We start from the raw sequence: 27,266 nt of genomic DNA, 5'->3' as shown, positions 1-27,266 counted from the left end.
ATGGATTAAAGAAGGGCAAAACTGGAAGCAGTAAGAGACATAGCACCAGACACTATGCCATTGAATTTGTCGGGCCAAGTATGTCCACAGTGAGTGGAAATTGTATAACTCTTCTGGGTTTTCACTACTTCTCTGAGAAGGTAGGACATTTTTTCAGAAACCCTCAGCACATAGTTTCTCTGATCTCTTTATTTCCACAATTACTTTAAATATTTGTACATGTTTCTTCTATCAGATTGTCAGTTCTTTCACAGTAACCTGCATCTCATTCATCTTGTTGTAATGTGGTATCTAAATATCTCAGTACTCTGATTCAAAAACGTATGTTTAACAAATGTTCAGTGAATGAATGAATGAGTGAATGATGGCTTCCACAAACCCAGGGAACCCTGTCCTCGTGTGGGCTAGATTATCTTGAGGCCTCAACAAGTCTGCCCAGAAACATGCTCAGTTGTGATGCCCAAACAGTTTTCGTACTAAGAAAAAGTGCCTTTCCATCTCTACACGCTTAATTACGAAGCAGCTGTGCAGAGACAGCGAGCCCGCTGGTTTCCTCATCTGGGAAGCCTGCGGAGACGGTGTTCCGTACGGCAGCATGGCGGCCGCCTGCCGAGCGCGCGCGCTCCCTTCCCTCCACGAGAGAAGCCGCTGCGGCTTTTCGTACAGCAGCATGGGCGCCGCCTATGGGAGCGGCCATGGATCACGCCCTGGGGAAGAGGGCGCCGTAAAGGAAGCGCCGCTTCCTCTTCTCCCTTCTCCCGCCTCCCACCGGCTGTCGTAAAAGGGTGAATGGAGAGCGAGTTGTGGGGGGTAGAAAGGGAGGACAGGGGGCGCGGAGTCGGAGTGGCGCAGCAAGTGGCTGCAGGTGGCGACGGTGGCGGGGGCTGGGGAGTGAGGTAGTCGAGGGGTCGCGGAGCAGGAGGCCGAGAGGGTCAGAAGGAAAACTAAAGCTGCAGTCTGGCCTACTGGTCCGGGGGCCGCGGAGCCCCCGCCCGGGGAGATGGACCTCAACCGAATCATCCAGGCGCTGAAGGGCACCATCGACCCGAAGCTGCGAATTGCAGCTGAGAATGAGCTCAACCAGGTGAGGAGCGGGCCCGCGGCGCCCCCGCCTCCCCGCCCCCCCCCCCCGCAGTCTCGCGGGCTCGCCCTCCTCGGCGCCCCCGATCTCCACCCCACCCGGGGCTTCGGACCCCGGCGCCGGGCTCGGCCCTGCCCGCCCCGCCCCCCGCCCCGGGGTCCAGTTGGGTGGCACTCCCTGCATCTTTTCGGAGCAGCTCGCGCACCTGTTGGCCACCTTTGCATCTTTTCGTGTCATTTTCCTTCCACGGTGCAGTTTGTTGAGCCCGCTTGGTCCGGAGGAGGAGGCTGTCGGCCAGCTTCGCCAGCGCTTGCGGGGTGTGATTTCCCGAAGTGCGCTGATTTAGGGACGCGGGTGGGAAAATGCTTAAAATTCAGATCTGTGTCCAGCTTTACTCCAGACCAGCCCTTTTTAGGTGTTGCGGTGGGAAACCCTGCCCATCGCCCGCTTCTGTGGGGTTGGGAGGACTGGTTTTGACACTGATTGGCAGAGTTTTGTTGGGGTGCCGGGAAACGCTGCCGGGGGAGTGCTGGGGGAAGAACAGGCAATTTTCATGGTGGTGCTGCTCTACAAGAGACACGCCGAGTAATACGTGTTTGGAGGCATTTCTTATAAGCGCTAAAATGTCTTAATCTTCTCTGTTCTTACTAGCTCTCATCCCGTTCCAGCGTTACCACTGACATTTAGAACTTGTAATAATCCCAAAATTTACCTTCTGCTTGCCCTCCTCACCTGTAGATGAATGACAGACCTCTCACAAAAAGTACGACTTAAGGTGTACCCGCTAGGGTAGAGTGACAGCTGGTTGAAGTTGGGGCAATTCTTGAAATGTAAAAAGGAATCAGCATCACCTGGAAACTTGTTGGAACTGGAGAGTATGGGGCTTCACCTTTAGAGAATCAGAAACTCTGGGTGTGGGGCCTAATTGTGTCTTAATTAGCTAACTAGGTGATTTTGTGCTTCCTGACGTGTGAGAGCAACTTAAGTCAAAGTTTCTGTAGGCGTTCACTAAGGTTTCCCCTGGTTGGAATTGACTTTAAAGTGCAGCTATGCGTTTTGAATCTTTGAAATCCAGTGGGAAATCTGGGTGGTGTTTGGAGTTCAGTGTAAATTCAGGATTCTCAAGAGATAAAAGGGAGAGTGAAAACACTGGTTGAGTGAAACTGAAGCCTACAAAGAATGTGTTGGTACTTCAAAAAGAAAAGAACTCTTGCTCACTAGGGGAAAGGTAAAGGCAGTACCTGTCCCAGGCGTTGCAGAGTAGAGGTACTATATGTTGATTGGCTAGAAGAATAGCAGTCCAGGGGATGGTTAGAAGGAACAAAGCAAGAGCTGAACTTGCAGTCTACTAGTATGAACAGGGGAGTTGGCCTGTTTGTGACCCCCTTCTCTTCACAGTGAGGCCAGATGTTATTTTGATAGTGTCAGTAGCGATCACATCTTTGAAGTTACACCTTCCTGCCTCTGTTAGCCTGTTGTTGCTTTGTTTCTGATTCATCAGTATGTAAGCACAGACTCTAGGAGGAGAAGGGTTGGCGGGAAGGCCTGCCAGACTAGGAGAGACACTTGGGACCCAAGTCTACATTTTTCTTCATGGTATCTCAGTCCAAATCCATTTCGTCCTCACTCTGCCCTGCTCCATATCCACCCATTTCATCACAGACCATAATTTCCTCTGCAGTTTCTAAGAGTAGCTTATTGGTGTGCCCCTCATTTCGTATTTATATTTTGTGTAATGCTTTGGATTGTAATATACTCTTACTGAGTTTTGTTTTGTGTTGAATTGTCTGTAAGTAGAAGACCAGTGTAATGTCACATAACCTTGTAGTAAAATGTGGTTATAAGGTTGGGTTTCGTATGCTTATTCTTTATCACCACTGTAACAACCTGCTTTGTTGGATAAATGGGTGGGTAATCTGCCATAAATGATTAGGGTCCAGTTCATTTATGTTAGTCTAGGTTCCCCCTCAGCAGATATGCTCTGCATAGGAAATGGGAGCAGTGTACTGATGACTTGTCAATTGCTAGGTAGAAGAGTAGGCAGTTTCAGAACAACAGCCTGTGTTCTGAAGGGTAAATTCTTGTTTGAAGCTATATATTTCTGTAGCCAATATATTTCTGTTGCCAGTGACTGGTTCCTTGATTGCTGTGTATGATATTGTTTCTATGGAAAAACACATTTTCAGTTTTCTCTCAGGATATTAAGAATGCATGCACCCTGTACACATTCCTCCTTGTCTCTGGACCCAGAAGTCTCTTTAGCAGCAGCAAAGGAAAGTAGAAATGGGTAGATCTCTTGCTCCAGTAACTCATCTAGAAAGGTATCTTTTTCTAAAAAAGCATTCTCCACATGGCCTTGATAGGGAAATAAAGATAATTGCTTTCATTGCCAAGCTGTGGAATCCCCGCTTTTCCATGCATCTGTCTATATCATTTCTATTGCCCTTTAAGAGAGCCTGCCTATGTGAATAACATATTTATTGAGCCATAATGCAGGCACTAAAACAAGGCTCTGCTTTCACAGAGCTTGCATCCTAGTGGAGTTTACAGACAAGTAAATAATATAATTTCAGGTCATTTGTGCTATAGATAATGAAGTCCTGGAGAGAGAGTGCAAGTAGGGTATGGGCAGAGAGAGAGAGAGAGAATCTCAAGTAGGCTCATGATATCCCAGTGTGGAGACATGTTGAGGTTTACAATTAGGGTGATCATTCTCCAGAGCAGAGGTCTAGATGTTGTGAAGGAGTGAACCAAGTGAACATCCAGCTTGGGTGTTGGAGGACTAGAAAAGTTAATGTAGTGGGCGCAGTGAGGCGCAAAATGGGAAACATCAGATCTTTGCTTTAAATGAGTTCTCATCAGATGCAGAATTTGGTAAGCAAGCAAACTCTTATCTATCTATCTATCTATCCATCTATCTCTCTATTTACTTATTTAAATGCTTGCTTATTTTTGAGAGAGACAGCGTGAGCAGGGGAGGAGCAGAGAAAGAGAGGTGGGGATAGAGGATCTGAAGCAGGCTCTGTGCTGACAGCAGAGAGCCAGATGCTGGGCTTGAACTCACAAACTATGAGATGCCTACCGAGGTGCCTCACTAAGCAAACTCTTTATTTTCAGAAAATTTCACAGATATAAAGTAAATATTAAGAAATGTCTTTTTTTTCTTAGAAACTTGAATCCCAAGGTGGAAAGAGAAATTGGAGAAATATTTGTGAGGAAAGTAGTATTAGACGATCTAAATTTACCCCTGAATGTTTTAGCTGGCCAGATTAACATAGACTGAATCAGGGTTGAAAGGAGAAGAGAAAAAGTTGCCCAAGTTCATTGAAATGGCACACATTTGCAAAAAGAGGAGTTCCAAAATGTGTATAAAGATAATAGTGTTGAAATAAAAGCAATCTCCACAATAAGTATTTTTAAATAGGTACCATTAATCAAGTGTAAAGATTATTGTGTTCTTATGTATATTAAGTATCTAATTATATAGATTAGAACTAGACTATAGATGTTTGTTTTGTTTTTTTATTTTGAGAAAGAGAGAGAGAGAGAGAGAGAGAGAGATGGAGATAGATAGAGTACAAGTAGGGTACGGGCAGAGAGAGAATCTCAAGTAGGCTCCATGTCATCCCAGTGTGGAGCTCATGCTCACGAACTGTGAGATCATGACCTGAGCTGAAATCAAGAGTTGGGCACTTAACCAACCAAGCTACCCAGCACCCAAAACTGTAGAGTTTTTTTTTTTATTTTTATGTTTATTTTTGAAAGAGAGAGAGAGAGAGAGAGAGAGACAGAATGTGAGTGGGGGAGGGACTGGAGAGAAGGAGACACAGAATCTAAAGCAGGCTCCAGGCTCTGAGCTGACAGCACAGAGCCCTACATGGGGCGCAAACTTATGAACTGTGAGATCATGACCTGAGCTAAAGTCGGATGCTTAACCAACTGAGCCACCCAGGTGCCCCTGGGTGTCCAGTTTAAAAGATGCTCTACCAACAGAAGGCAGCCGGTGATTGCAGCTCTCAGCACTGTCTCGTGCAGCACATTGTTCCAATCTGGACTGGTTCCTCTCCATTGCTCATGTACAGATAATTAACATTATCTTGTCCATTTTCCATTTTTTGTTGGATCTCCTGTTTTCTCTAGCCCATGTTTTCCACATTTCTGTCTCTCAAAAATAATATAAGCAAAATTGAAGCACAAATAAGCTGGGAAGAAACACTTGGAATGTATAAGTGCAATAAAAGGCTAAGATTTTAAATTTACAAATAGCTCTTAGGATTTTTTAAGACCAAAGCAAATATTCTATTTCAAAAAAGGAAAAAGGGAATAACGAATTTGTAGAAGAAAACAAATAGCCAACCTTTTTGTTGATAAAATTTCAACTTAGCAGAAATGATATTTAAAATAAGAGTAAGGTTTTAAAGTTTTGAAGGAATGATAATGCCAATCCTTGTATTGGATAGATGGGTGTATTCTACTTTTGGGAGTGTAAATTGCTACATACTTTTTAGAGAGCATTTCGACAATATATGTTAAAAACACATTAAAATGTTCTTACTCCTTTCTTCATTAATTTGTTCCAATTTTGATTTGAAGTATTTTGGTAATCTTAATTTTGCCTCGGAGAATTTCTTTCACTTTAAAAGCTTTCCTTTTATTTGCACAGTGATGTATTCAGTAACAGTGTTAACAGTTACTTGTTTATATTGCCCTATTTTATAAATATTTCTTTGTAATTTCAGTCCTACAAGATTATTAATTTTGCCCCCAGTTTACTTCGGATTATAGTCTCTGACCATGTGGAATTCCCAGTACGCCAGGCAGGTGAGTAGATTTTTTATCTTTTATAAAACTATTTATAGATAAAAGTAGAACTAGAGTTTTATTTTATTCTAGGTATCTGTGATTTCTTTAAAAAATGGAAGTATATCTAAAGCATTTCTAATGGTTTAAAAACTCACTTTCTTTTTCCCTGGAAACTTAGAGGTAGATACTGAGCTCTCCCATCTCCCCCAGCTTTTCTTCTCTTTCCTTTTTACCTGCTGATTTCTTTGTAACTTTGCCATTCTTTTCCCCTTGGCTTTCACAGTTTTAATAGCTTAATCTCCCTATTTTTTTTTTTTTTCCTTCAAATTCCTGGTGGCCCACTCTTTGGACCCATAGTTTAAGACTATGAATTTATGTATGTGGACGTGAGCTCCATTCGTAAATCAGATCATGGAGGTAATATATGCACAGATGACCCTAACCACATGTTTGGGGAGCAGGACTTTTGTTTTAAACATGAAACTTGGAAGTCTGTGGGATGTTACGGTAGTTCCGTGATACTGTGTATTCCTCTTTCTGCCTTTTTAATGAGCTGGTCATTAGAGCCCAGAGAGTAAAAAGTGGAGAAAGCCTTGGAGTGTCATGAGTTCTGAAAAGATAGTAATTTCAAGATAAAGGGAGTAAAATGACAAATGCTAAAAATTCGAAAAGACTTTTTTTTATTATGTTACTTGTTATATACTCATAAATAATTTGGGCAATACAGAAAAATACAAAGAAAGTAAAAAAATTGCCCAGTATTTTCACTGCTCAGAAGTGGCCATTGTTAATATTAGTTGAACATTAGTTTTTGCATATGTTCAGGTAGAAGGACAGATTAGCAGTTTTATAGAGATGAGATTATACTCTATATGCTGATGAAAGTATTTAGTTTTCCTTGAACATAACAAAGAAACAGGGAAGGAATCATTAGCTTTGGGAAAATACTTAATAACAATATGTATGATTTCCTGTAGAGGGGAGCCTGGGTAGCTCAATTCATTAAGTGTTTGACTTCAGCTCAGGTCGTGATCTTGTGGTTTATGGTTTTAAGCCCTGCGTCGGTTTCTGTGCTGACAGCTCAGAGCCTGGAGCCCGCTTCAGATTCTGTGTCTTCCCCTCTCTCTGCCCCTCCCCTGTGTGCACTCGGTCTCTCTCTCTTTCTCAAAAAATAAACATTAAAAAAAAACAAAGAAAACCGTGTAGGAGAACATACATGTTACAATTATTTGTTACTTAATAAGGTTTATAAGACTTCTGTGGAGTTTTTTTGAAACTGTAACTCTTGGTTGTTTAATCTTTGTTTCATAAAATAGGGCTGTTCGGAAATAAAATTTTGCTAAATGGAACCTGTTTTAATAACTCATTTAATAAATGAGTATTTAGGGGCACCTGGGTGGCTTAGTCAGTTAAGCGTCCGACTTTCGCTTAGGTCATGATCTCACGGTTGGTGGGTTCGAGCCCCGCATCTGGCTCTGTGCTGACTGCCAGCTCAGAGCCTGGAGCCTGTTTCAGTCTGTGACTCCCTCTCTCTCTGACCCTCCCTTGCTCATGCTGTCTCTCTCTCTCTCTCTCTCCTAGAAATAAATTAAAAAAAAAACCATTTAAAAAATAAATAAAATGGCTTACTGTTAAAAAAATAAATAAATAAATGAGTATTTATTGGGCCATCATGAAGTTTCTGTGAAGCTTTGTAGAAATAGAATTTTTAAAGCTCTTAAAGCATTTTATTAATTTAATATGTCTTCTTTACATGACATATAAGCATGCAAAGACTCATTGGATTACCCCTAATTCCAACCCCATTGATACCTATGGTCAACTAACTACTATAGTTTTAAAAATTTTTTTAATGGTTAATTTTGAGAGAGAGAGAGAGAGAGACATAGTGTGAGTAAGGGAGGGGCAGAGAGAGAGAGACAGACAGACAGACAGACAGACAGAAACAGAGTCAGAAGCAGACTGCAGGCTCTGAGCTGTCAGCACAGAGCCTGACGCAGGGCTCGAACCTAGGAACCATGAGATCATGACCTGAGCTAAGTCAGATGCTTAACCAACTGAGCCACTCAGGCGCCCCACTACTATAGTTTATTTAAACAATTTGATGCGTATATGTTTTTATAAATGTTTATTCATTTTTGAGAGAGAGAATGTGAGCGGGGAAGGGGCAGAGAGGAGGAGACAGAGGATTCTAAGCAGGCCCTGTGCTGACAGCAGCAAACCCAAGGTGGGGTTTGAACTCACTGATACTCATCTGACTGAGCCACTCAGGTGCCTCTAAATAAGTTGATATTGATTGGTATTTCCTTTATTGTCCCTTTTTGTTGTTGATGGAGGCAAAGCTATAAATGAGAATTTATCTCAGTTGTGGGGATATTTTCTTAGAATAAATGATAAGTGGAGATCCAGGGTCAGTGGATATAAGTGATATTAACATTTATTTTATTTTTTAAAAATATTATATTTATTTTTGAGAGAGAGAAAGCAGGGAAGGGGCAGAGAGAGAGAGAGAGAGAGGAGGACAAGGATCTGAAGCAGGCCCTGAGATGACCTCCGTAAATTCAGCGCTGGGCTCGAGCTCACTAACTGTGAGATCATGACGGTTCTCCTAGCTGAAGTCAGAGGGCTCAACCAACTGAGCCATCCAGGCACCCCTATACTTTTTATCTTTTATTTTAATTTTGTTTTTAGAGAGAATGTGAGTGGGGGACAGGGGCAGAGAGAGAGAGAGAATCTTAAGTAGGTTTCATGCTCAGCATGGAGCTGGATGTGGGGCTCAATCCCACAACTCTGGGATCATGACTTGAGCTGAAATCGAGAGTTGGATGCTCAACTGACTGAGCCACCCAGGCTCTCCAACATTTAGAGATTTTTAAATCTTCTCACTAACTTGCTTTTGCTTATTTTTTTTTTTAATCAGTACTACATTAAATACTAGATTCCTCATATCCTCTATGCAACTTTGAATCTTAATAACTTAGGTAATTAAGTTTTGATATAAAATGTAAATGGCATTTATAGGCAATTTTTCTTCATAATTTATGTAGATTTCATTTCTTTTAGTCACAGGACAGAGTTTATCTTGCTGGTTAATTTTTTAATTTATTAGATAATTTTCTATCTTAGAGCATTCATTTTATCATAGAATCTGAAATACACAGTGTAAAATTCTACATTATAACTATCCTAAATTTAAATGCCACTTACAAATTTTCTGTCCTATTTAATCTATGATTAAAATACAAAGTTGCTCTAAAAACCTTATGGTGACTCTCAGATAAGTAATTTATCATTTTATCATGACATTTAAAAAAGAATGATGTGAACTTTGCTTTAAAAAAAATAAAGGGTTTTCCTGTGAGGAAACCCTCTAATATATGTAAACTTAGGTTCAGAAATGTCCTTTCTTTAGTACATTTTGGAGTTGCTGTAAGTAGGAAAGTAGTTTGGATTTAAAATGTGTGACCCTTCATCTTGTGGTTGTGAATTCAAGCCCCATGCTTGGTGTGAAGATTACTTAAAAACAAAATCTTTAAAAGATTAAAAAAAAATAAAAGTAGTAGCTGAGAAGTGGGTGTTACATTATACCCAAAGCAGCATTGTTAGTGGCTGGTGTGGGGACTCGAATTTAAAGAATAGCATGGTTTCTGTTTTCTGTCAGAAACCATGTTGCTTGCTTTTAGTTCTTCTGACTTTTTGTATGTATCTCTAAAAGATGGATAGAGGATATAAAAATTCAGCTTCTAGCTAAGCGATTCACAGTTTATTCTTTAAGGTTAACCTTACTGTTCTAGAATACAGAATCTAGAAAAAACCAGAAATATGCCTCTGATCAGTCCAGAAGCATTACAAGAAGCTCTTTCATTAAACTTTATGGGTCTTATTTGTATGAAGTTCCTTGGCTCTTAGAATCTATTTAATCTTGTTTTGGGTATAATTTACACACTTCATTTGATTTCCTAGCCATTAAAAGATTCAACTGAGGGGAGGGGGCTCCTAAATTACAATGAAGACTAGAAGAGCTTAGAAACATCAGCTCAAAAAGCACAGCATTTTGCTTCCATGATTTCATAATGGCATCCTTTCCCCTTTGACATTATGGGACTGACCTGTGTAGTTGTGGGTCTGGGTCCAGAGCATAGGGCTTAAGTGGTGATTGATTATGCTTGAGAAGTGAACTGTGTGTGTGCTTTAGAAAGGTAATTTCAAAGTTAAGATGTTTGGAATGCTAAGGGGATTTTGCAGAAAAACAAAGCTTATTAATTTCTTTATGACTGGATTAAGATGATATTTATGTTTTATTTCTTAGCTCTGGCAAATGTTTAGATAACTTTAAATAATTAAAGGGAGATTTTTAGGTTATTGATAGTTTGAATTATCTTTGGTACTTTTACTTCACCATTCTTAGCAATCCATGATTATCCATAAGAGAAATTAATATTCTCTTTTTAAATTATTACATTAAGTTCAATTTTGTTTTAATTAATTGATTTTATTAAAAAATTTTCTTTTTTTTAAACATTTTTTTTAAATATTTTTATTTATTTCTAGGAGAGAGAGAGAGACTGCGTGAGCAGGGGAGAGTCAGAGAGAGGGAGTCACAGACTGAAACAGGCTCCAGGCTCTGAGCTGGCAGTCAGCACAGAGCCCGATGTGGGGCTCGAACCCACGAACCGTGAGATCATGACCTAAGCGAAAGTCGGATGCTTAACCGACTAAGCCACCCAGGCGCCCCGATTTTATTAAAAAATTTTCTAATTGAGAGAGAGAGGGCATGGGGAGGAGCAGAGGGAGAGAGAAAGAGAGACGCTTAAGTAGGCTCCATGCTCAGTGTGGAGCCCTGAGGAGAGGCTCCATCACATGAGCCTGGGATCCTGACCTGAGCCAAAATCAAGAGTCAGACGCTCAACCCACTGAGCCACCCACCACCGCACTCCAAGATTTATTTTAACATATACATATTGGTGTGCTTTTTATGTAGTCTGTCTTGTATGGAGCCTTATAATAAAATATTTTTTTGTGGTAAGATTAATAACATTTAATGACTAAGTCATAGATAAGTCTACTATTTTACCATGTCTGTATCTTTGCTGTCTGAAAGGTGCTACTTATTTTTAAGACTAGTTCTGTAAGGATTAAAATTTGGTTTTGTGTTTAATACAGCTGATTTTTGAGGTGCCTAGGTGGCTAAGTTGGTTGTGTCCGACTCTTGATTTTGGCTCAGACCATGATCTCATGGTTCATGAGTTTGAGCCCCATGTACAGCTTTGTGCTGACACTGAAGAGCCTGCCAGGGATTTCCTGTCTCTCCATTTCTCCCCTGCTTGCTAACTTGCTCTCTCTCTCAAAATAAATAAATAAATGTTTAAAAATATATAGCTGATTGTCTTTTCGCAAAGATTAGTCTAATGAAATCATTCTGAACTACTGACAGGTTGGACCAGACCATATTCTTAGATCACTTATTCAGTTTTTCAACAGCCTATAAATTTTTATTGCTAACAATATAATACATGACTGGGATAAAAGATGGTGCTTAGTCCAGAGCTTGTGTAACTGAATTAAAAACAAGTTGACAAAAACTCAAGGCGCACCCCCCTTTCTGTCTCTCTTTCTCAAATAATTTTTGTTTTTATCCAAAAAAATGGAAATTCTAAGTGGAATTGTCTCTTTCAGACCTTTGTTGAATCAAAACTAATGAAAGAGGAACTTTATAGTATGTCAAGTTCATAGCTTCATTAAATTTCAGTTTTATTATAGCCATTGTAGAACATCTTGGTTTATTCTTTGTGTTATATTTCTTCTGTGAGCCAATTTAATTTTATCTTAAAACCGAGATGTAGGGAGGGTGTGGTAGGGCAAGAAGGGAGAGAAGTTGAAGGGAAGAAAGTTATACTGCTTTGTAGATCACATCTCTTTGTTATATATTATGTATATATTAAGTATATGATATTATAAGTGAGTATTTACATTCAGTGCTCAGCTGGAATAATTAGAGAGCTTCACATTCCCTATCAAAACCCTATTGTAGTATGTCAGCTTGTCTCTTTCAGAAGGCTTTTGCTAACTATTCAAGACAGTTGGAAAGAATAGGAACAAAAAGATTAATTCTGCATTTAAAAACATTTTTTTAATGTTTTATTTATTTCTGAGAGAGAAAGAGAGAGACAGTATGAGCAGGGGAGGGTCAGAGAGAGAGGGAGACACAGAATCTGAAACAGGCTCCAGGCTCTGAGCTGTCAGCACAGAGCCCGATGCGGGACTCGAACCCACGAGCCGTGAGATCGTGACCTGAGCCGAAGTTGGACGCTGAACCGACTGAGCCACCCAGGCGCCCCTAATTCTGCATTTTGATAGAAATAAACAGCTAAGAAATTTCCTGAGATTTTACAAAAATATTTGAAGGTTGATGTCCTTTTCCCTATTTTTTAAAATGTTTTTCTTTTTATTTCTGAGAGAGAGAAAGAGAGAAAGCGTGAGCAGGGGAGGGTCAGAGAGAGAGGAAGACACAGAATCCAAAACAGGCTCGAGGCTCTGAGCTGGCTCTCAGCATAGAGCCCGACACAGGGCTCGAACCCACGAACCGTGAGATCGTGACCTGAACTGAAGTCAGACGCTTAACTGACTGAGTTACCCAGACGCCCCTCCTTTTCCCTATTATTGTATTTATGAGTGGTAATTATTTCAGAAGGGTTAGACAAAAATTAGCTATATTTGAAATATAGTAGTGCATGCAAGATAGTAGCCAGTGAAAGAAAATAAACAGGAAAAGCAGTCTGCATGAAGGACCGTAGAATTTTGCCTGCTGTAAACTCAGCATTAGTTATTATGAACAGTATGATTTTTTATGTTATTTTATGATATTAAAGTACATTTAGTATAATTTCATTTAGACTACCTTGTATTTAGTCTAAGGGTGCATACTTGATTGCTCGATCATTTTTCTGTCATATAAACTCTGACGCTTGATTTAATGAAATGTTTTCTGCTTAAATTTGCTTTACTAGCTAAAGAGAAACTTTAAATTCTTACACATTTTCCCTTCCCCACTTGGCTGCTTATAATTATAAGATTCTCCATTTTTGCTGAGTATCATGTTTAGCAGGAAGGGCTTAGCCTTTCATGCTCTGTTAACCTGAATTAAAGCCATCTTTTCAATACCACTACATTAGCATTGTTTTTCTCTATCTTAGCTGCTATTTACTTGAAGAACATGGTGACGCAGTACTGGCCTGACCGAGAACCTCCACCAGGGGAAGCAGTATTTCCATTCAACATTCATGAAAATGATCGCCAGCAAATACGTGATAACATTGTGGAAGGAATAATTCGGTCTCCAGATTTAGTGAGGTACATTATACTTTATATGATTAGTAGCAAGCACAAAATATTTGGACGGGAGAGGTTGGATTTAATCACCAGCCTCAGATTCATATTGCTAAAGAGGTAAAGTAATGAAGGTGGGCGCTCAAAAAATATTGTTTTACTTATTTGTCTTTGCATTTGTAATTTGCCTCAGAATATTTTGGAAAAGATTTAGTTGCCATAATTAGCCATAAAAATAGCTAAGGCAAAAATCATACTTAAATTATATAAATCCCTGCTATTTAAATAATCTAAGTTCTAAGTTATCCTCTCTTTATGTTTTACTATTTGCTCCCCCCCCCCCCATACAGGGAAATTGACGTCTGGGAATTTTAACCTACCACTTTTCTTTATACTTTATCTTTTTGTTCATTTTTTATGAACTAAGTATCTTTTCCTTTGGAGAAGACAGGATAGAGTAGGTGTAAGGTAGAAGATTGGCTCTGGTGTTTATTTTTTTATTTTTAAAATAATTTATTTTGTTTTTAAAAAATGTTTGTTTATTTTGAGAGAGAAAGAGAGAGAGTATGAGCAGGGGAGGGGCAGAGAGAGGGGAGAGAGGGAGAATCCCAAGCAGGCTCCATGCTGTCAACTTGGCCTGATGTGAGACTTGAACTCATGAATCATGAGATCATGACCTGAGCTAAAATCAAGAGTCAGATGCTCAACCCCCTGAGCCACCCATGTGCCCCTGGTTTTTAAATTCAGGTTAGAGGGACAGCTGGGTGGGTTAGTGAGTTGAGTGTCCTATTCTTGATCTCTTAGCTCAGGTCATGATCTTGTAATTTGTGGGACCGAGCCCTGCATCAGGCTTCAGGCTGATGGCATGGAGCCTGCTTGGGATTCTCTCTCTCCTTCTCTCTCTGCCCCTCCCTGGTGCGCGCACGCTTGCTCTCTCTCTCGCTCGCTCTCAAAAGAATAAATAAACATTTAAAAAGAATAAAATTCAAATTAGATGCTGTAGAGCAGCAGTGTCCAGTAGACCTTTCTGTGATGATGTAAATCTATATCCACCCTGTCCAGTATTTAGCCACATGGCATACATGGCTATTGAGTACTTGAAATGTGGCTCCTGTAACTGAGGAATTGAATTTTTCATCTAATTTTGGTTAAAGTGTTCACATATAGCTAGCAGCTTCCTTTATTGCACAGCAGAGCTCTTGAGTCATAAAAATTTTGTAATTTTTGAAAAAGGAAAAAACAATGTTTTTTTCAGTGTGAGCTGGTAATTAGGTTCCTATTGAAAACGGAGGAGGGAACTAGGTGAACCTGAAGTAGGGGAATGAAACTGTTTAATGTTAAGAGATGAGATATAACTTTATCTGAGTGTCTCATGTACATTATGTCATAAGCAGTAGAAAGGGAAAAACGTGGGAGGGGGACAAGAGGAAGGAGAAGAAACATTGAACTCCTCTCAGTGTTAGTTAAGAGGAGAAAGTAGGTATACTGAGTAAAGAAAATCACCATTGTACCCAGTGGGTGCCCAAACACCACCCTGGTGGCTCCCCTGCACTACCATCATGTGTCTGTTTCTCGTCAGATCTTTACGTTTCTCTTCTCTTTGAATTGTGTGATGCTTCTGCACAGCAGTGTAGGAGAGGATGGCTGCTCATTGCCGTTCTTGGCTTGGTTGGAATAAGAAAGGATTGTGGAGGGTGAGGGTGGTCACCTGAAGATGAAATTTAGAAAAATGAAAAGTTCCAGTTTTATTGCACACACATATGATCTATTATTGTTTAGAAACAACTGCTGGTGGCGCAAGAGGAGACTTTTGTCTTTATTACAAGATAGTTGCTTCTTTTATGTCCTGAAGGCTTAATTGTAATCATTCTTGAAGAACTATTTTCAAATTTATTTAAGAGTATTGCAGAGGAAATTTTTCAAGTAGATTTTGTACATAAAGTAAAGGCATTATTTTGTGTGTTTCAGAGAATCCAAGTTGTTGGCTATTCAACTGAACACACACTTTTTCTTTCTTTCTTTCTTTTTTTTTTTTGGCACTATGGAATCCTAATTTAGCCGGGTTTACTTTCTAACCATTTGCAAATGTCCACATAAGGACCTATTGATTGATTGTAGAAGAAAATTTAGTTTTCCTTATTTCTGTTTCAGTCTCAGTACAGTAGGGATCCCATTAGAGAAATTATTACTGACTTAAAATGTTATGAGGTCACATCTTTTATCACTTAAATTTGTGGTGTTATTGAAGAGAATTCTCTCGGGGCACATCAGTGACTCAGTGGGTGGAGCATCTGTTTTCGGCTCAGGTCATGATCTCACGGTTTGTGGGTTCGAGCCCTTGCATCAGGCTCTGTGTTGACAGCTCAGAGCCTGGATCCTGAGTCTCCCTCAGATTCTGCGTCTCCCTCACTCTTTCTGCCCCTCCTTTGTTTACACACACTCACTCTCAAAAATAAATAAAACATTTAAAAAAATTAAAGAGAATTCTCTTTTATGTCTTTCTTATTGCTTTTTTCTTCATTTCTTTGCAAATAACTCTTAGCGTTCATCTTCAAGAATTGCCAGCTAATATTGTTTCTTATTCTTGAAGTACAGAAATTTTTATCTCAGGAAGCTTTGATAGGAGCAGCATACTGTGTTGGCTCTTAACTATTAACGGATGGTTCAAGATTTTGGCTCAGAGATGCTTCCCACTGTTATGATGGCCTCTGTTTTACCTACTTTGACTATTTTTAGGCTTTTTCCAGTTGAAATAATACAATACTTGGTTTTGTTCTGTTTTCCCCTTAGGATATGATAACCAAAAGCTGGAAAATTTTGCAGAGCTGAGGTGGATTTATTGCCTTTTTTTGGCAAAAATTTAAATGAATTATTATTATTATTTTTTATTTTTTGTTTTTTTATTTTTAAAATTTTTTAAATTTATTTCTGAGAGAGAGACAGAGACAGAGAGAGACAGCGTGAGCAGGGGAGGGTCAGAGAGAGGGAGATACAGAATCTGAAGCAGGCTCCAGTCTCTGAGCTACCAACACAGAGCCCGACGCGGTGCTCGAATCCACAAACCGTGAGATCATGACCTGAGCCGAAGTCAGACGCTTAACCGACTGAGCCACCCAGGCGCCCCAAATGAATTTTTATTTTTAATTTATTTTCCTCAAAGCTGTATTTAGGATAATCCTATTTGAAAGTTTTCATTCATTTTAGGAAATTACCTATTCTGGTTTTTTTTTCAGTCAAGTGAAGATACTGAGGAGGTTTTTCTTTATAGGACTGTTGTTTTTACCCCTCTGCCCCAGATATGTAACTATATAATATAGGTAAATAGGAGTCAGACTGTTTTTATGTAAAGTATTAGAGGTGTTTGAAACCTGATATTTATAACTACTTAGATTTTGGACTTTCCCCCCCACCTTACAGAGTCCAGTTAACAATGTGTCTCCGTGCCATCATTAAACATGATTTTCCTGGTCACTGGCCAGCGGTAGTCGACAAGATAGACTATTACTTGCAATCACAGAGCAGTGGAAGCTGGCTTGGCAGTTTATTGTGTCTGTATCAACTGGTGAAGACATACGAGTAAGTTGATTTCTGTTGGCTGAAGATACCAGCCTTGCGTTACTTAGAAAGAATTAAATTGCATTGAGAGGTCTGCTATCTGGGTGTTCTGCTGAATCAGGTTAGTTTGTGAAATGTTGAGTTAAGCACAAACGTGTTTATTTACTACAGTTAGTCAAAGAACCTTTAATCTGCTAATGTACATTGCTAATCTCTAAGGCAGTGATAAGATATGCAGTGTTTCTTGAATTTATTTGTTCATTTCAGAGGCCCATTTATTAACAGCTTTCCTTGGAAACTCTCATATAGAAGTACTGTAACATTTGTGTTACAAATGAGCACATTGTTAGGTAAACCAAACAGTTAACTTTTTGGATGCTAGATAGAAAATATTGAAGTTTCTCTTTGCTAGTGACCTTCTTTTCCGTAAACGTTGCTTGGAAGAAAGGAGACCAGTGTCACATTTAATAGCATTGCTTTCTGGTTTCTATTAGGATTGCTTCCTTCTTAGGCATGCAGAGTCCTATTGTTAAAAACTAGTTAGTTCAGACTCTGTAAAGTTTTTAGAAGATATTTTAAATTTGGAGCAATTGAAATGATCTGAGAGTCTCTAAGTTTGCAAACTGTTTTAACTTCTCAATTTAGCATATTATAAGAAGAAATGTTTTATCCCCACATTATAATAGGAACATCCATTTAAAAAGGCATATCAACTTGTATTTCAAAGGAAGAGTTGTGGTATGATGAAAATTAAGTCATAAAAAAGTTCATTTAGGAAATTTGCAAAATAGTCTAGAATGCTTTTAAATCAATTTAAGTCTTTCTAGAAAGATTTTAGGTTTTCCTGCCTAAAACAGGGATGTACTCTTTCAGAGCTTCTGCCAAGTTTATTCTAACAATCCAAACAAAATGTAGGCCAGTGTTTGGAATGTTTTGTTTCATTAGCTTTCTCTAGTTTAAAAAAATATTTTTCATTCATTATTTATAGCTGCTTTGTAAGGGGAGAAATGATTTTTTTCTCGTTTTGTCTTTGCTCATGTAGATATAAGAAAGCAGAGGAAAGAGAGCCTCTTATAGCAGCAATGCAAATATTTCTGCCTCGTATTCAGCAACAAATCATGCAGCTCCTTCCTGATTCCTCACAGTATTCTGTTTTACTACAGAAACAGATTCTGAAAATCTTTTATGCACTTGTTCAGGTAAGTTTTCACTGCAGAAGAAAAATGTGGGATCTTGTATTTCAGCCTGACATATAGAAAGTGCTTAATAAGTGTCAATTATTGTTAAAAATTATTTTATAGTCTCTTATTTATTTATGTATGTATTTATTTTAAATGTTTTATTTATTGAGTGTGGGATGAGGGGAACAGAGAGGGAGAGAGAGAATCCCAAGCAGGCTTTGCACTGTGAGTGTGGAGCCTGACAAAGGACTTGATCTCACAAATTGTGAGATCATAACCTGAGCCGAAATCAAGAGTCTGATACTTGGCCAACTGAGCCACCCAGACGCCCCAAACATGCCTTTTTAGTTAGATCCGTTATGGCGAGAGGGTAGTAGTTTCGAGCTAGAGAGCTAAGACGGTTGGTTTTGTTCTTGGCTTCAGATGTCACTTAATTAAGTACTTTTGTAGTGTTTCAGAATATTTCACTTTAATAACAATTTATATTTTTAGATGCATCATTTACACTTTTAATAGAGGATGATTTGAGGTAGGTTTTTTTTTTTTTTTCAGCTTGACCTTTTGGGGGGAGATGAAAGGGAGGAGGAAATGTATCTGAGAAGGGAAAAGAAAGTAGGATATTTGGAAACTATATTCCCTTCTCCCCCCCCCCCCCACCCTTTTTCTAAACTAATAGAGAAGGAAGATATACAGTACCTATGACTTTTTATTAAAACATTGTTTAGAAATTTTCCTTGGGAGAAGCACTCTACTCTGAGGTAAATATTTTTTATTTAGTGAGATGCTTTGCTGTTAGATATAGTTATATCCCGTTTATACAGGGGCTAGACTTCCCTTTCCCACTGGAGAAGCATATTAGGAATCAGGAAGTAAGAGGCTGAGGAAATAATTTTCCTAAAGCCTCCGCCTCTGATTTGCTAAGAGGGCAAAGTCTAAAATGTTTTCTCTCAACATGTGCTGCTACAGACCTAAAAAACCCAATGCAAAACCTCAACATTTTTAATCATTTTGGTAATCTGTTATAAGCTACTCAAGTAATATGCTACCTCAGGGACTCCTGGAAGCAAAAATTTAGGCAGCTTTAAGAGGTACAATACAATGATAATGTAAGGAGAATGTCAATGTCTGATAATTTGGGAAGAGGCAGAAAAATTTGTTTTAAGGAGTATGATACAATTAAATAGACTTTGTCTAAATAGCACTTATTAAACATTTATTGTGTACAGGGCATGTAGATATTCCATACATACTTCAGAGTTCAGTTTGTCCAGAAGTGAACTCCTCGTCACTGACTCTCCCACTACTGCTGAATCCGCTCCCTGTCTGCTCCCTGTCCTCAGGCCCAAACAATTCCCAATGCACTTAAGCTGGGAACTTCCTAACATAGCCTGTAAAACCATTCATGGCTCCACCTTATCTTTTACCATTCTTACCATGTACTTTTCACTCCAGCCATACCGAAATTCCTTCAGCTTCATGAGCACGTCCCGCCCTCTCTCATTCTCAGCCTCTGAAATGCTGTATTCCTGCCTGGAACGCTCTTGTCCTTTATGCCCTGGCCAGTGTGTGCTTTTTCTCCAGGTCTCAGCTGTATGTCACTTCTAGAAAGATGTCCCTGATATCCCCAGCCTGGATGAGGCGACCTTCCTGTGTGTATCTTTAACAATATTGTACTGTTTTTATCTGTATTGTATATCATACCATATTGTAGTTCCTTGTTTATATGTGTGTTTTCCCCAACTAGAGTGTAAGCTTTGGGAGGACAGAGACTGTGCCTTTTACCTGTCATCGTGTCCTTAGTGTGTAGAGGTTTGAAATGCATGGATTCAGAGGCACTGTGCCTTCCTTCCTGTAACTCACAGTGTGGTTATAGAGTAGCTATGTTGTTATGCTGCAGTGTAGGGGAAAGTAATTGAAAAAAATGCGTCATGAGGTAAAGATTTTTGTTTAAGTGATTAAAATGAGTTCTCACCATAAAAAAGGTAATTGTGTGAGGTGAAAAGGTATTAACCTTATTTTGGTAGTCATTTCACAATATGTATATGTGCATCAGATCATCACATCGTGTGTCTTAAGCTTACACGGTGTTATATGTCAATTATATCTCAGTAAAGCTGGGAAAAAAGTGGTTAAAAGGAAGAGTTGGATACACAAAGGGGCAAACGGTAAAAATCACTTATCTAGAATCTCACGCTGAATAAACAAGACCTTACTGTAGTAAAGTTTTTTTTTGTTTAAAGTAGCCCAGAGAAACAATTCATGGCATGTATACTTGTAGAATTTTAAAACTTTTGTTTATGTGTATATGCTCATAGATCTATTTTAAATTTAGGTTGAACCACATAAAATTACTATTTTCGTGGTCAGATGTTAGCTATTTGATGTATTTCAGCCTTTCAATATAGATGAAATTGCTGGCTTTTTTGGAGAGGAGGAATTATTGTTTGATGTTGTTCTTTTGTTTTCAGTATGTGTTGCCTCTTCAACTGGTGAATAACCAAACCATGACAGCGTGGATGGAGATCTTTCGAACGATTATTGACAGGACAGTCCCTCCTGTAAGGAAGGGTTTCTGTTCTTAAGAAAAATTGGGAAAACTTGGGTTTGGGATATTTGTGGAGGACTGATTTATTATCTTAGCCTGCTATTTGTAAAAAGAGATTACTATTCTAATAAAAATAGTAATACTTATTTTTATAAAGTTCAGCTAAGCAAAATTAATAAAATAACTATATTTAATCCTACTAAAGATAAAAACCATTTTAATTTTTTAAATTAAGTTTATTTATTTATTTTGAGAGAGAGAGAGAGAGATAGAGTTAGTGAGTGAGCGAGCACAAGTAGGGAGAGGCAGAGAGGAGAGAAAGAATCTCAAGCAGGCTCCGTGTCATTAGCACAGAGCCGATGTGGAGCTTGAACTCCTGAACTGTGAGACCATGACCTAAGCTGAGATCAAGTCTAACTTGATTGTTTAACTGACTGCCTCTCCCAGGTGCTCCCCCCTTTTTAATTTTATTTACTTATTTTGAGAGAGAGAGAGAGAGAAACCATTTTTAAAACTTGGTATTTATTTTTCTGGCCTTTCCCCCCCACCCCCGGGCTATATGTATAACCATATTTTATTTATAAAAATGGCATATATAGGTACTGTTTTGAAATTCATTTTTCATTTAAAATCTCTTCTAAATATTTTTTTTATGATTATGAATGTTTTTATACTGTCATTTTTGTTGAATGCTTCATTTGCTGGACATTTGGGTGGCTTTAGGGTGTTAGTGTTTTAACTATAAAGATGTATGTAGTTAAATTTTTATGCACATACATGATTATTTTCTTTGGATAAACTCCTAGAAGCGTTAAAGATTTTGACAGATCTTGCAAAATCCTCTCTAGAAACATTGTCCTTGCTTCTGCTTTATTAAGTAGGAACTAGAAAGTCTGTCATGTTAAATTCTGAGGTTGCCAGTTTGATAGATGAAAGATGGTGTCTCATTTTTTAAAATTTCTTTTTTTATCATTTATTTATTTTTGAGAGACAGAGAGAGACAGAGCATGAGTGGGGGGAGGGTCAGAGAGAGAGGGAGACACAGAATCTGAAGCGGGCTCCAGGCTCTGAGCTGTCAGCATAGAACTCGTGCAGGACTTGAATGCACAAATCATGAGATCATGGCCTGAGCTGAAGTCAGCTGCTTAACTGACTGAGCCACCCAGGCATCCCCCGTTTTTTAAAAAAATTTTTTTTTAATGTTGACAGTGTCTCATTTTTATCTGTAATATCTGATGCTGTATTTCACTAATCAAATTAACCTAATAATAACTAGTCAAAATGACTAAGTTAAATTACATATTTTTAAATGTAAGTTTGTCTTCAAATATGCAGTATTCTTTCTTTTATCCATAACTTGGGACATATTATATTGAGATTTAATTTATATACAAAACTTAGGTAATGGATTGGTGAGTTTTCACAAACATACAGCTGTATCATTATTACCCAGATCAAGATATAAAACCTTTCTGTCATCCCAGAGTTTCCTCAAGGGGCATGGTGTTGTGTATTTTGTTTTACATTTATTTGGGCCTTTTGAAGATAGGAGGTAAATGTGAACAATAGAATTAGTTAGTTGAAATTAGCTGTGCTTATTTAATTCCTACCTAACAGTTTTTAAGTAAGAATTTGCATTTGTATGGCAACCTAAACTAACTTTAATATTACTTAATCGGTAATAAGATTTATTTTGCTTTTATTTGCATAAACCCTTTTATTGTGCAGCAATTTAATCTGGGTGTTTTTGTTCTCTTAGGAGACTCTGCAGATTGATGAGGATGATAGACCAGAACTAGTCTGGTGGAAGTGTAAGAAATGGGCACTGCATATTGTAGCACGTCTTTTTGAACGGTAATTCTGTTTATTAGATTTGCGATCTTATGGTCAGTACCTCAGTACTGAATATAATAAAACTGGATTGGATAGGTCCCTTGGTGCTCCACAGTATATATCACTGTTAGCCTTGGTTTTTGTTTTCTTGTTTTTTTGTTTTTTTTTTTTTAGTTTTTATTTTTGAGAGAGAGAGTTTGTTAGAGCATGAGTGGGGGAGAGGCAGAGAGAGAGGGAGACATAGAATCTGAAGCAGGCTCCAGGCTCTGAGCTGTCAGCACAGAGCCCGATGCAGGGCTGGAACTCAGGAACCATGAGATCATGACCTGAGCCTAAGTCAGATGCTTAACTGACTGTGCCATCCAGGTGTCCCTGACTCTTAGTCTTTAAAGCCACAGTGGACAAAAGAAAAGTCACCCTTTGTTTGTTTTAAGGTAGGCTTAACTGTGATTATTGGCTTTGAGATTATAATGATGTGGACAGTCTTCTCTAGATCTTTCTGTTCTTCTGTAAAAAAAAAAAAAAAAAAAATGGACATGACATTGTTGATTGGAAATACCTAGGAATTGTACAAGAAGGTGCATGGCTACTTAGTTCCATAGGAAAGTTAGTGAAAGTTAATTATTGAAGCATTTTTTGGAAAAAAAAAAAAAAGTCAGATATAATCCTTCTATTTGTAATATTTGCTCTTTAGGAAGTCTTGGTTAAGTAGGTGGAAGCCTCTGTCTGAAATTTTAAGTATGGCCCAGAATCTAAGTACAAGCTTATTATGACTTCATCTTGGGGCTTGTGGAAAAGGGGAAATTGTTAGTTTTCTGCCCACATAGCATAGATCTTTCAACAAGGGATAGTATTTAAACTAGTGGCATGCTCTTGTTTTAAAAATTTACGGTATTTAAACATTTTCTCTTTGTGTTTTAAGATACGGAAGCCCAGGAAATGTCACAAAAGAATACTTTGAATTTTCTGAATTCTTTTTGAAAACCTATGCAGTGGGAATTCAGCAGGTAATAAACGTATGCTTTTTATTTTTTATTTTTATTTTTTTATTTTATTTTATTATTTTTTTTTACAAATAGTTTATTGTCAAGTTGGTTTCCATAAACATATGCTTTTTAAATAGAAGGGCAGTTATTCCTGAAAATAGTTAAGCCATTATTTAAAAGTAGGTTATAATCATATGAATACATTATTTATTTATAGGGGATAAAATGGCAGCTCTGGGAATCTAACATAGTGCAATCAGTTTTAGAACTGCATGTCCTCGGGCAGCTTCCATAAGAAGTGTCCTTCCAAACTCCTAGCTGCTAGATTCAAACCTTTTAAGCTTATTGATACTGATGTCGCAGTGACCAGTGCTTAGAGTGGGTTCTTCTGTTAACTTTCTGACCACTTATGGGTTTCTTATTCTCTGTTCCTTTGGTCCTCACCTCTTTGTTCTAAACTTCTGTACCAGAAGATTTATGTAATGAATTGATTTATTTTAAGAGGAGGGGGTGGAGTCAGAAGTTAAGCCCTTGGGTTGCGAACTTACACATTTTTGTGGAAGTTTGGGAACCATTCTATACAATGCAAATTAGGAGTTCTTGAGAAATAATCCAAATTGGTGTTAATATTTAAAACCTACAGAGGATATTTGGGCATGAAGATTGGTTGATCGGTATTGCCATTTGAATCACATTTTTGTTTATAGTTCAACAAGTAAAATTTAATAACTATTCAAGCACGGGCTGGATCAGGACCACAGTGAGGAAGCAAAGATTAATCAAACATAGTAAAAGACTTTAATGATATAGAGGGTGTTTCTAGATTTTTATGAATCTGTGTATATTAGTCTTTATTGTCAATGATATCGAGTTAAATAGTTCAAACCTGTCATCGTAGATGGACTACTTCCTTTTATAGATGATCATTTTGTCTACTATCATTTTATGGCTTATCATTTCTAAAAAGTACCTCGCAACAGTTCAGGAAAGCTATGGCTTTAATTTTCTCACAAATTATTTTGTTGGCCCACGAGATGGTCTGTAGGGAATATTAGCGGATAATGAATAAAATTATCTATTCAGCTGTTCACTATGGAAACTAGGATAATCAGGAAGCCGGTCAGTTCTGTCTTCTCTTATTTCCACTGCAATTAAACTCATTAAGCATCCTAAAGTTGATGCCCTCTTGAAGTGCATTTGGCCGAGTTTTTCCAGCGGCATGTCAACATGTGTATGTTTGTATGTACATATACATTCAGATTTCATGGCATTGCATCCATGTCATAAACTATTTGTACCTTGTTTTTTTAAAGTATATTTTCCTACTATTTAAAAATTGTTTTCTTATCAAAAACTGTTGTCTCCTTTGCTGTTGTGTCTTTGGATGAGCCAAACTTTCTTAGGAAGAGCCATGTTTCCTAGTGTCCCCTTTTAGCCTGCATTGCAGAACGGGCATCTCGTTGATGATGGGACTTCTTACAGTTCTTATAAACCTTAATTGTACATAACGTGAACTGAATTCATGTTCTGAGTTTATAAATTCTATACATGTTTTGAAAGAGCTCTTTTTATTTATTCAGCAGTTTAGGTTCAAGCTTGCTATTGTGAAGTACTCTGGGACCAGGGATGGGAAGATTTGGATTTTGTTGTAGTGCAACCTCTGATGGAGGGTCCTTGGGACAGTCACAGCCACTTTGGGCATGGTTCCTTCCTTGAAGACAATTTTTTTTAATCATGAGACTCTAAAAATAAAACTTTTCAGCTTTGTGTTACATTTACCAACTTTCTGCAGTCTGGGATTATAAAATAAAATTCTTTGATATTTTCTTCTAGGCATTCTGTGCTTTCATTTTTATGGCTGTTATTGAAATAATTCCCCATCTGGAATTAATTTTGGTATGGAATTTTGTTAGGGAGCCAGCTTATTTTTTTTCATGGGGCTAATCAGTTGTCCTGATACTGTTTTTGGATGAGTTATCATTTCTCTTCCAATTTGAAATGCAGCTTTATCAAATATTAAATCTGTTAATTGTATCTCTTGCTGTATAGATGTTTTCAGTGTTCATTTAGTGAAGTCTGTTGTTATTATTTCTGTTAACAGGAGTCTTAACTAGAGCTTAGTTACATGGAATAGAGCACAGACTTATGATTTATTCTGAGTTGTTGCATAGGTTAGAAGTAGGACAAAAGGCTGGAAATCTCAGTGAAACTGAGACTGGGTTCAGCTCAATATAACTTGGACCCATCTAAGAATTAAAACTGCTTGTAAATTTTCTCACAAAATACTGGTTTCTCCAAAAATCTGTTTATTTTTTATCTGTGTGGATTCTGGGTTTTATGTCCTGCCTAAAATGCCCCTCCCCTTAACCTTAAAATTATTTATGTTCTCCTATACTTTCTTTTCCCATTTACCTGTAGGTACTACTCAAAATTTTAGACCAATATAGACAGAAAGAGTATGTAGCCCCCCGTGTTCTTCAGCAAGCATTCAACTATCTCAATCAAGGGATTGTTCATTCTGTCACCTGGAAGCAGATGAAGCCACACATACAGGTCAGTGTCAGGGAATAGCTCTCCACAATTACTCTCTGGTTATGTTAGGTTTTCTAGACAAAGTAAATGTCACTAATCCTATATGTCATATATAATTTTATTTCTATTAATGATTTCAAATGCATGCAGTCTTATATTTGATATGTAGGGTTTGGAAATTTAAGTATTTGAGAAAAATGAGACTTTCAAGTTTAATGAGTTGCATTCATTTGGTCTTGCTTGGAGTCTCATGTAGCCTCAGTCTCCTCTCTTCAGTCAGCTAGTGTTTTTCTGTCCTTCTTATTTAATGTTTTTATTTATTTTTGAGAGAGAGAAAGAGCATAAGCGCAGGAGGGGCAGAGAGAGAGGGAGACATAGAATCCGAAGCAGGTCCTGGGCTCTGAGATGTCAGTGCAGAGCCTGAAGCGGGGCTCAAACTTAGGAACCATGAGATCATGACCTGAGCTGAAGTCGGACATTCAACCAACTGAGCCACCCAGGCACCCCTCTATCCTTATCTGAAGGTTGCTAGGATTAGATGTGGTATTGTATGTGACAGTATTTTGAAAAGAGTCACCAGGGTTATAGTAAGGTACTATTATTTTGCAGGAGATGAAACCTGAAGCATGACCATTTTCTTTTGTAGATATAAGCTAATGATGTTTTTATTTCTCTTTTTGGATTAAGTTCTGTAGCAGAAGTTACAGTTTTCTGTTTTTATATCAATTGTTTACTTAAAGGTAGAATCCAGCATCATTATTTAATTAAAGAACAAATGAGAGAGGCGCCTGGGTGGCTCAGTCAGTTAAGTGTCTGACTTCGACTCAGGTTGTGATCTCATGGTTCGTAGGTTCGAGCCCCGCGTCAGGCTCTGTGCTGACAACTAGCTCAGAGCCTGGAGCCTGTTTCAGATTCTATATCTCCCACTCTTTCTGACTCTTCCCTGCTCATGCTGTCTCTCTCTCTCTCTCCCTCTCTCTCAGACATAAATAAAACATAAAAAAAAAAAAAGAACAAATGAGAATAAAAAACTATGGGCCATTAATGAATAAATTCTTATTTGCATGTAGATAATTTTAGGTAATTCAAGGATGTTAGGAACTGAATTTTTTTTTCCTCTCAAACTATGAATTCTTAATTCTGTAATCTCTATGATAGTATCTAAAAAAGAAAACAAATTTTTGTACTTTGCTTTTGGTGTCCAGTATAGAATTTGTTTAGTATTACTCTATTACTGGTTTTATAAATATAATATCTTTTGTATTGTTTTCTGTGGACATCTTAATACTATTTGCCTAATCCCCTTGATCAAACAGTGATAATCTTTTTGCAGTTAATAATGGTATTGATTTTATTTTATTTACTATGTTCTTATAAAGTAAGAGTGAATTTTTTTCTTGATGCCTTTGGCTTTATTCTTACGT

At 38.1% G+C, this 27,266-nt stretch overlaps 1 protein-coding gene across 1 annotated transcript in view; it reads left to right on the top strand.

The window, feature by feature from the left end:
* The first annotated feature begins 862 nt into the window (after positions 1 to 862).
* IPO8 (importin 8) overlaps positions 863 to 27,266 on the top strand; it is a 76,985-nt gene continuing 50,581 nt past the window's right edge. The window contains exons 1-9 of the mRNA XM_039247682.1: positions 863 to 1,084; positions 5,821 to 5,902; positions 13,078 to 13,234; positions 16,628 to 16,786; positions 17,808 to 17,964; positions 20,415 to 20,504; positions 22,251 to 22,345; positions 23,247 to 23,331; positions 25,729 to 25,863. Of these exons, the coding sequence (XP_039103613.1) occupies positions 1,001 to 1,084; positions 5,821 to 5,902; positions 13,078 to 13,234; positions 16,628 to 16,786; positions 17,808 to 17,964; positions 20,415 to 20,504; positions 22,251 to 22,345; positions 23,247 to 23,331; positions 25,729 to 25,863 (1,044 nt within the window). The 5' untranslated portion in view covers positions 863 to 1,000. The remainder of the gene's footprint in view (positions 1,085 to 5,820; positions 5,903 to 13,077; positions 13,235 to 16,627; positions 16,787 to 17,807; positions 17,965 to 20,414; positions 20,505 to 22,250; positions 22,346 to 23,246; positions 23,332 to 25,728; positions 25,864 to 27,266) is intronic.

The sequence above is a fragment of the Hyaena hyaena genome, unplaced genomic scaffold (assembly GCF_003009895.1).
Source record: "Hyaena hyaena isolate Hyena2069 unplaced genomic scaffold, ASM300989v1 scaffold_303, whole genome shotgun sequence".
Lineage (NCBI taxonomy): Eukaryota > Metazoa > Chordata > Mammalia > Carnivora > Hyaenidae > Hyaena > Hyaena hyaena.
This window is presented reverse-complemented; position numbering and strand designations above follow the sequence as displayed.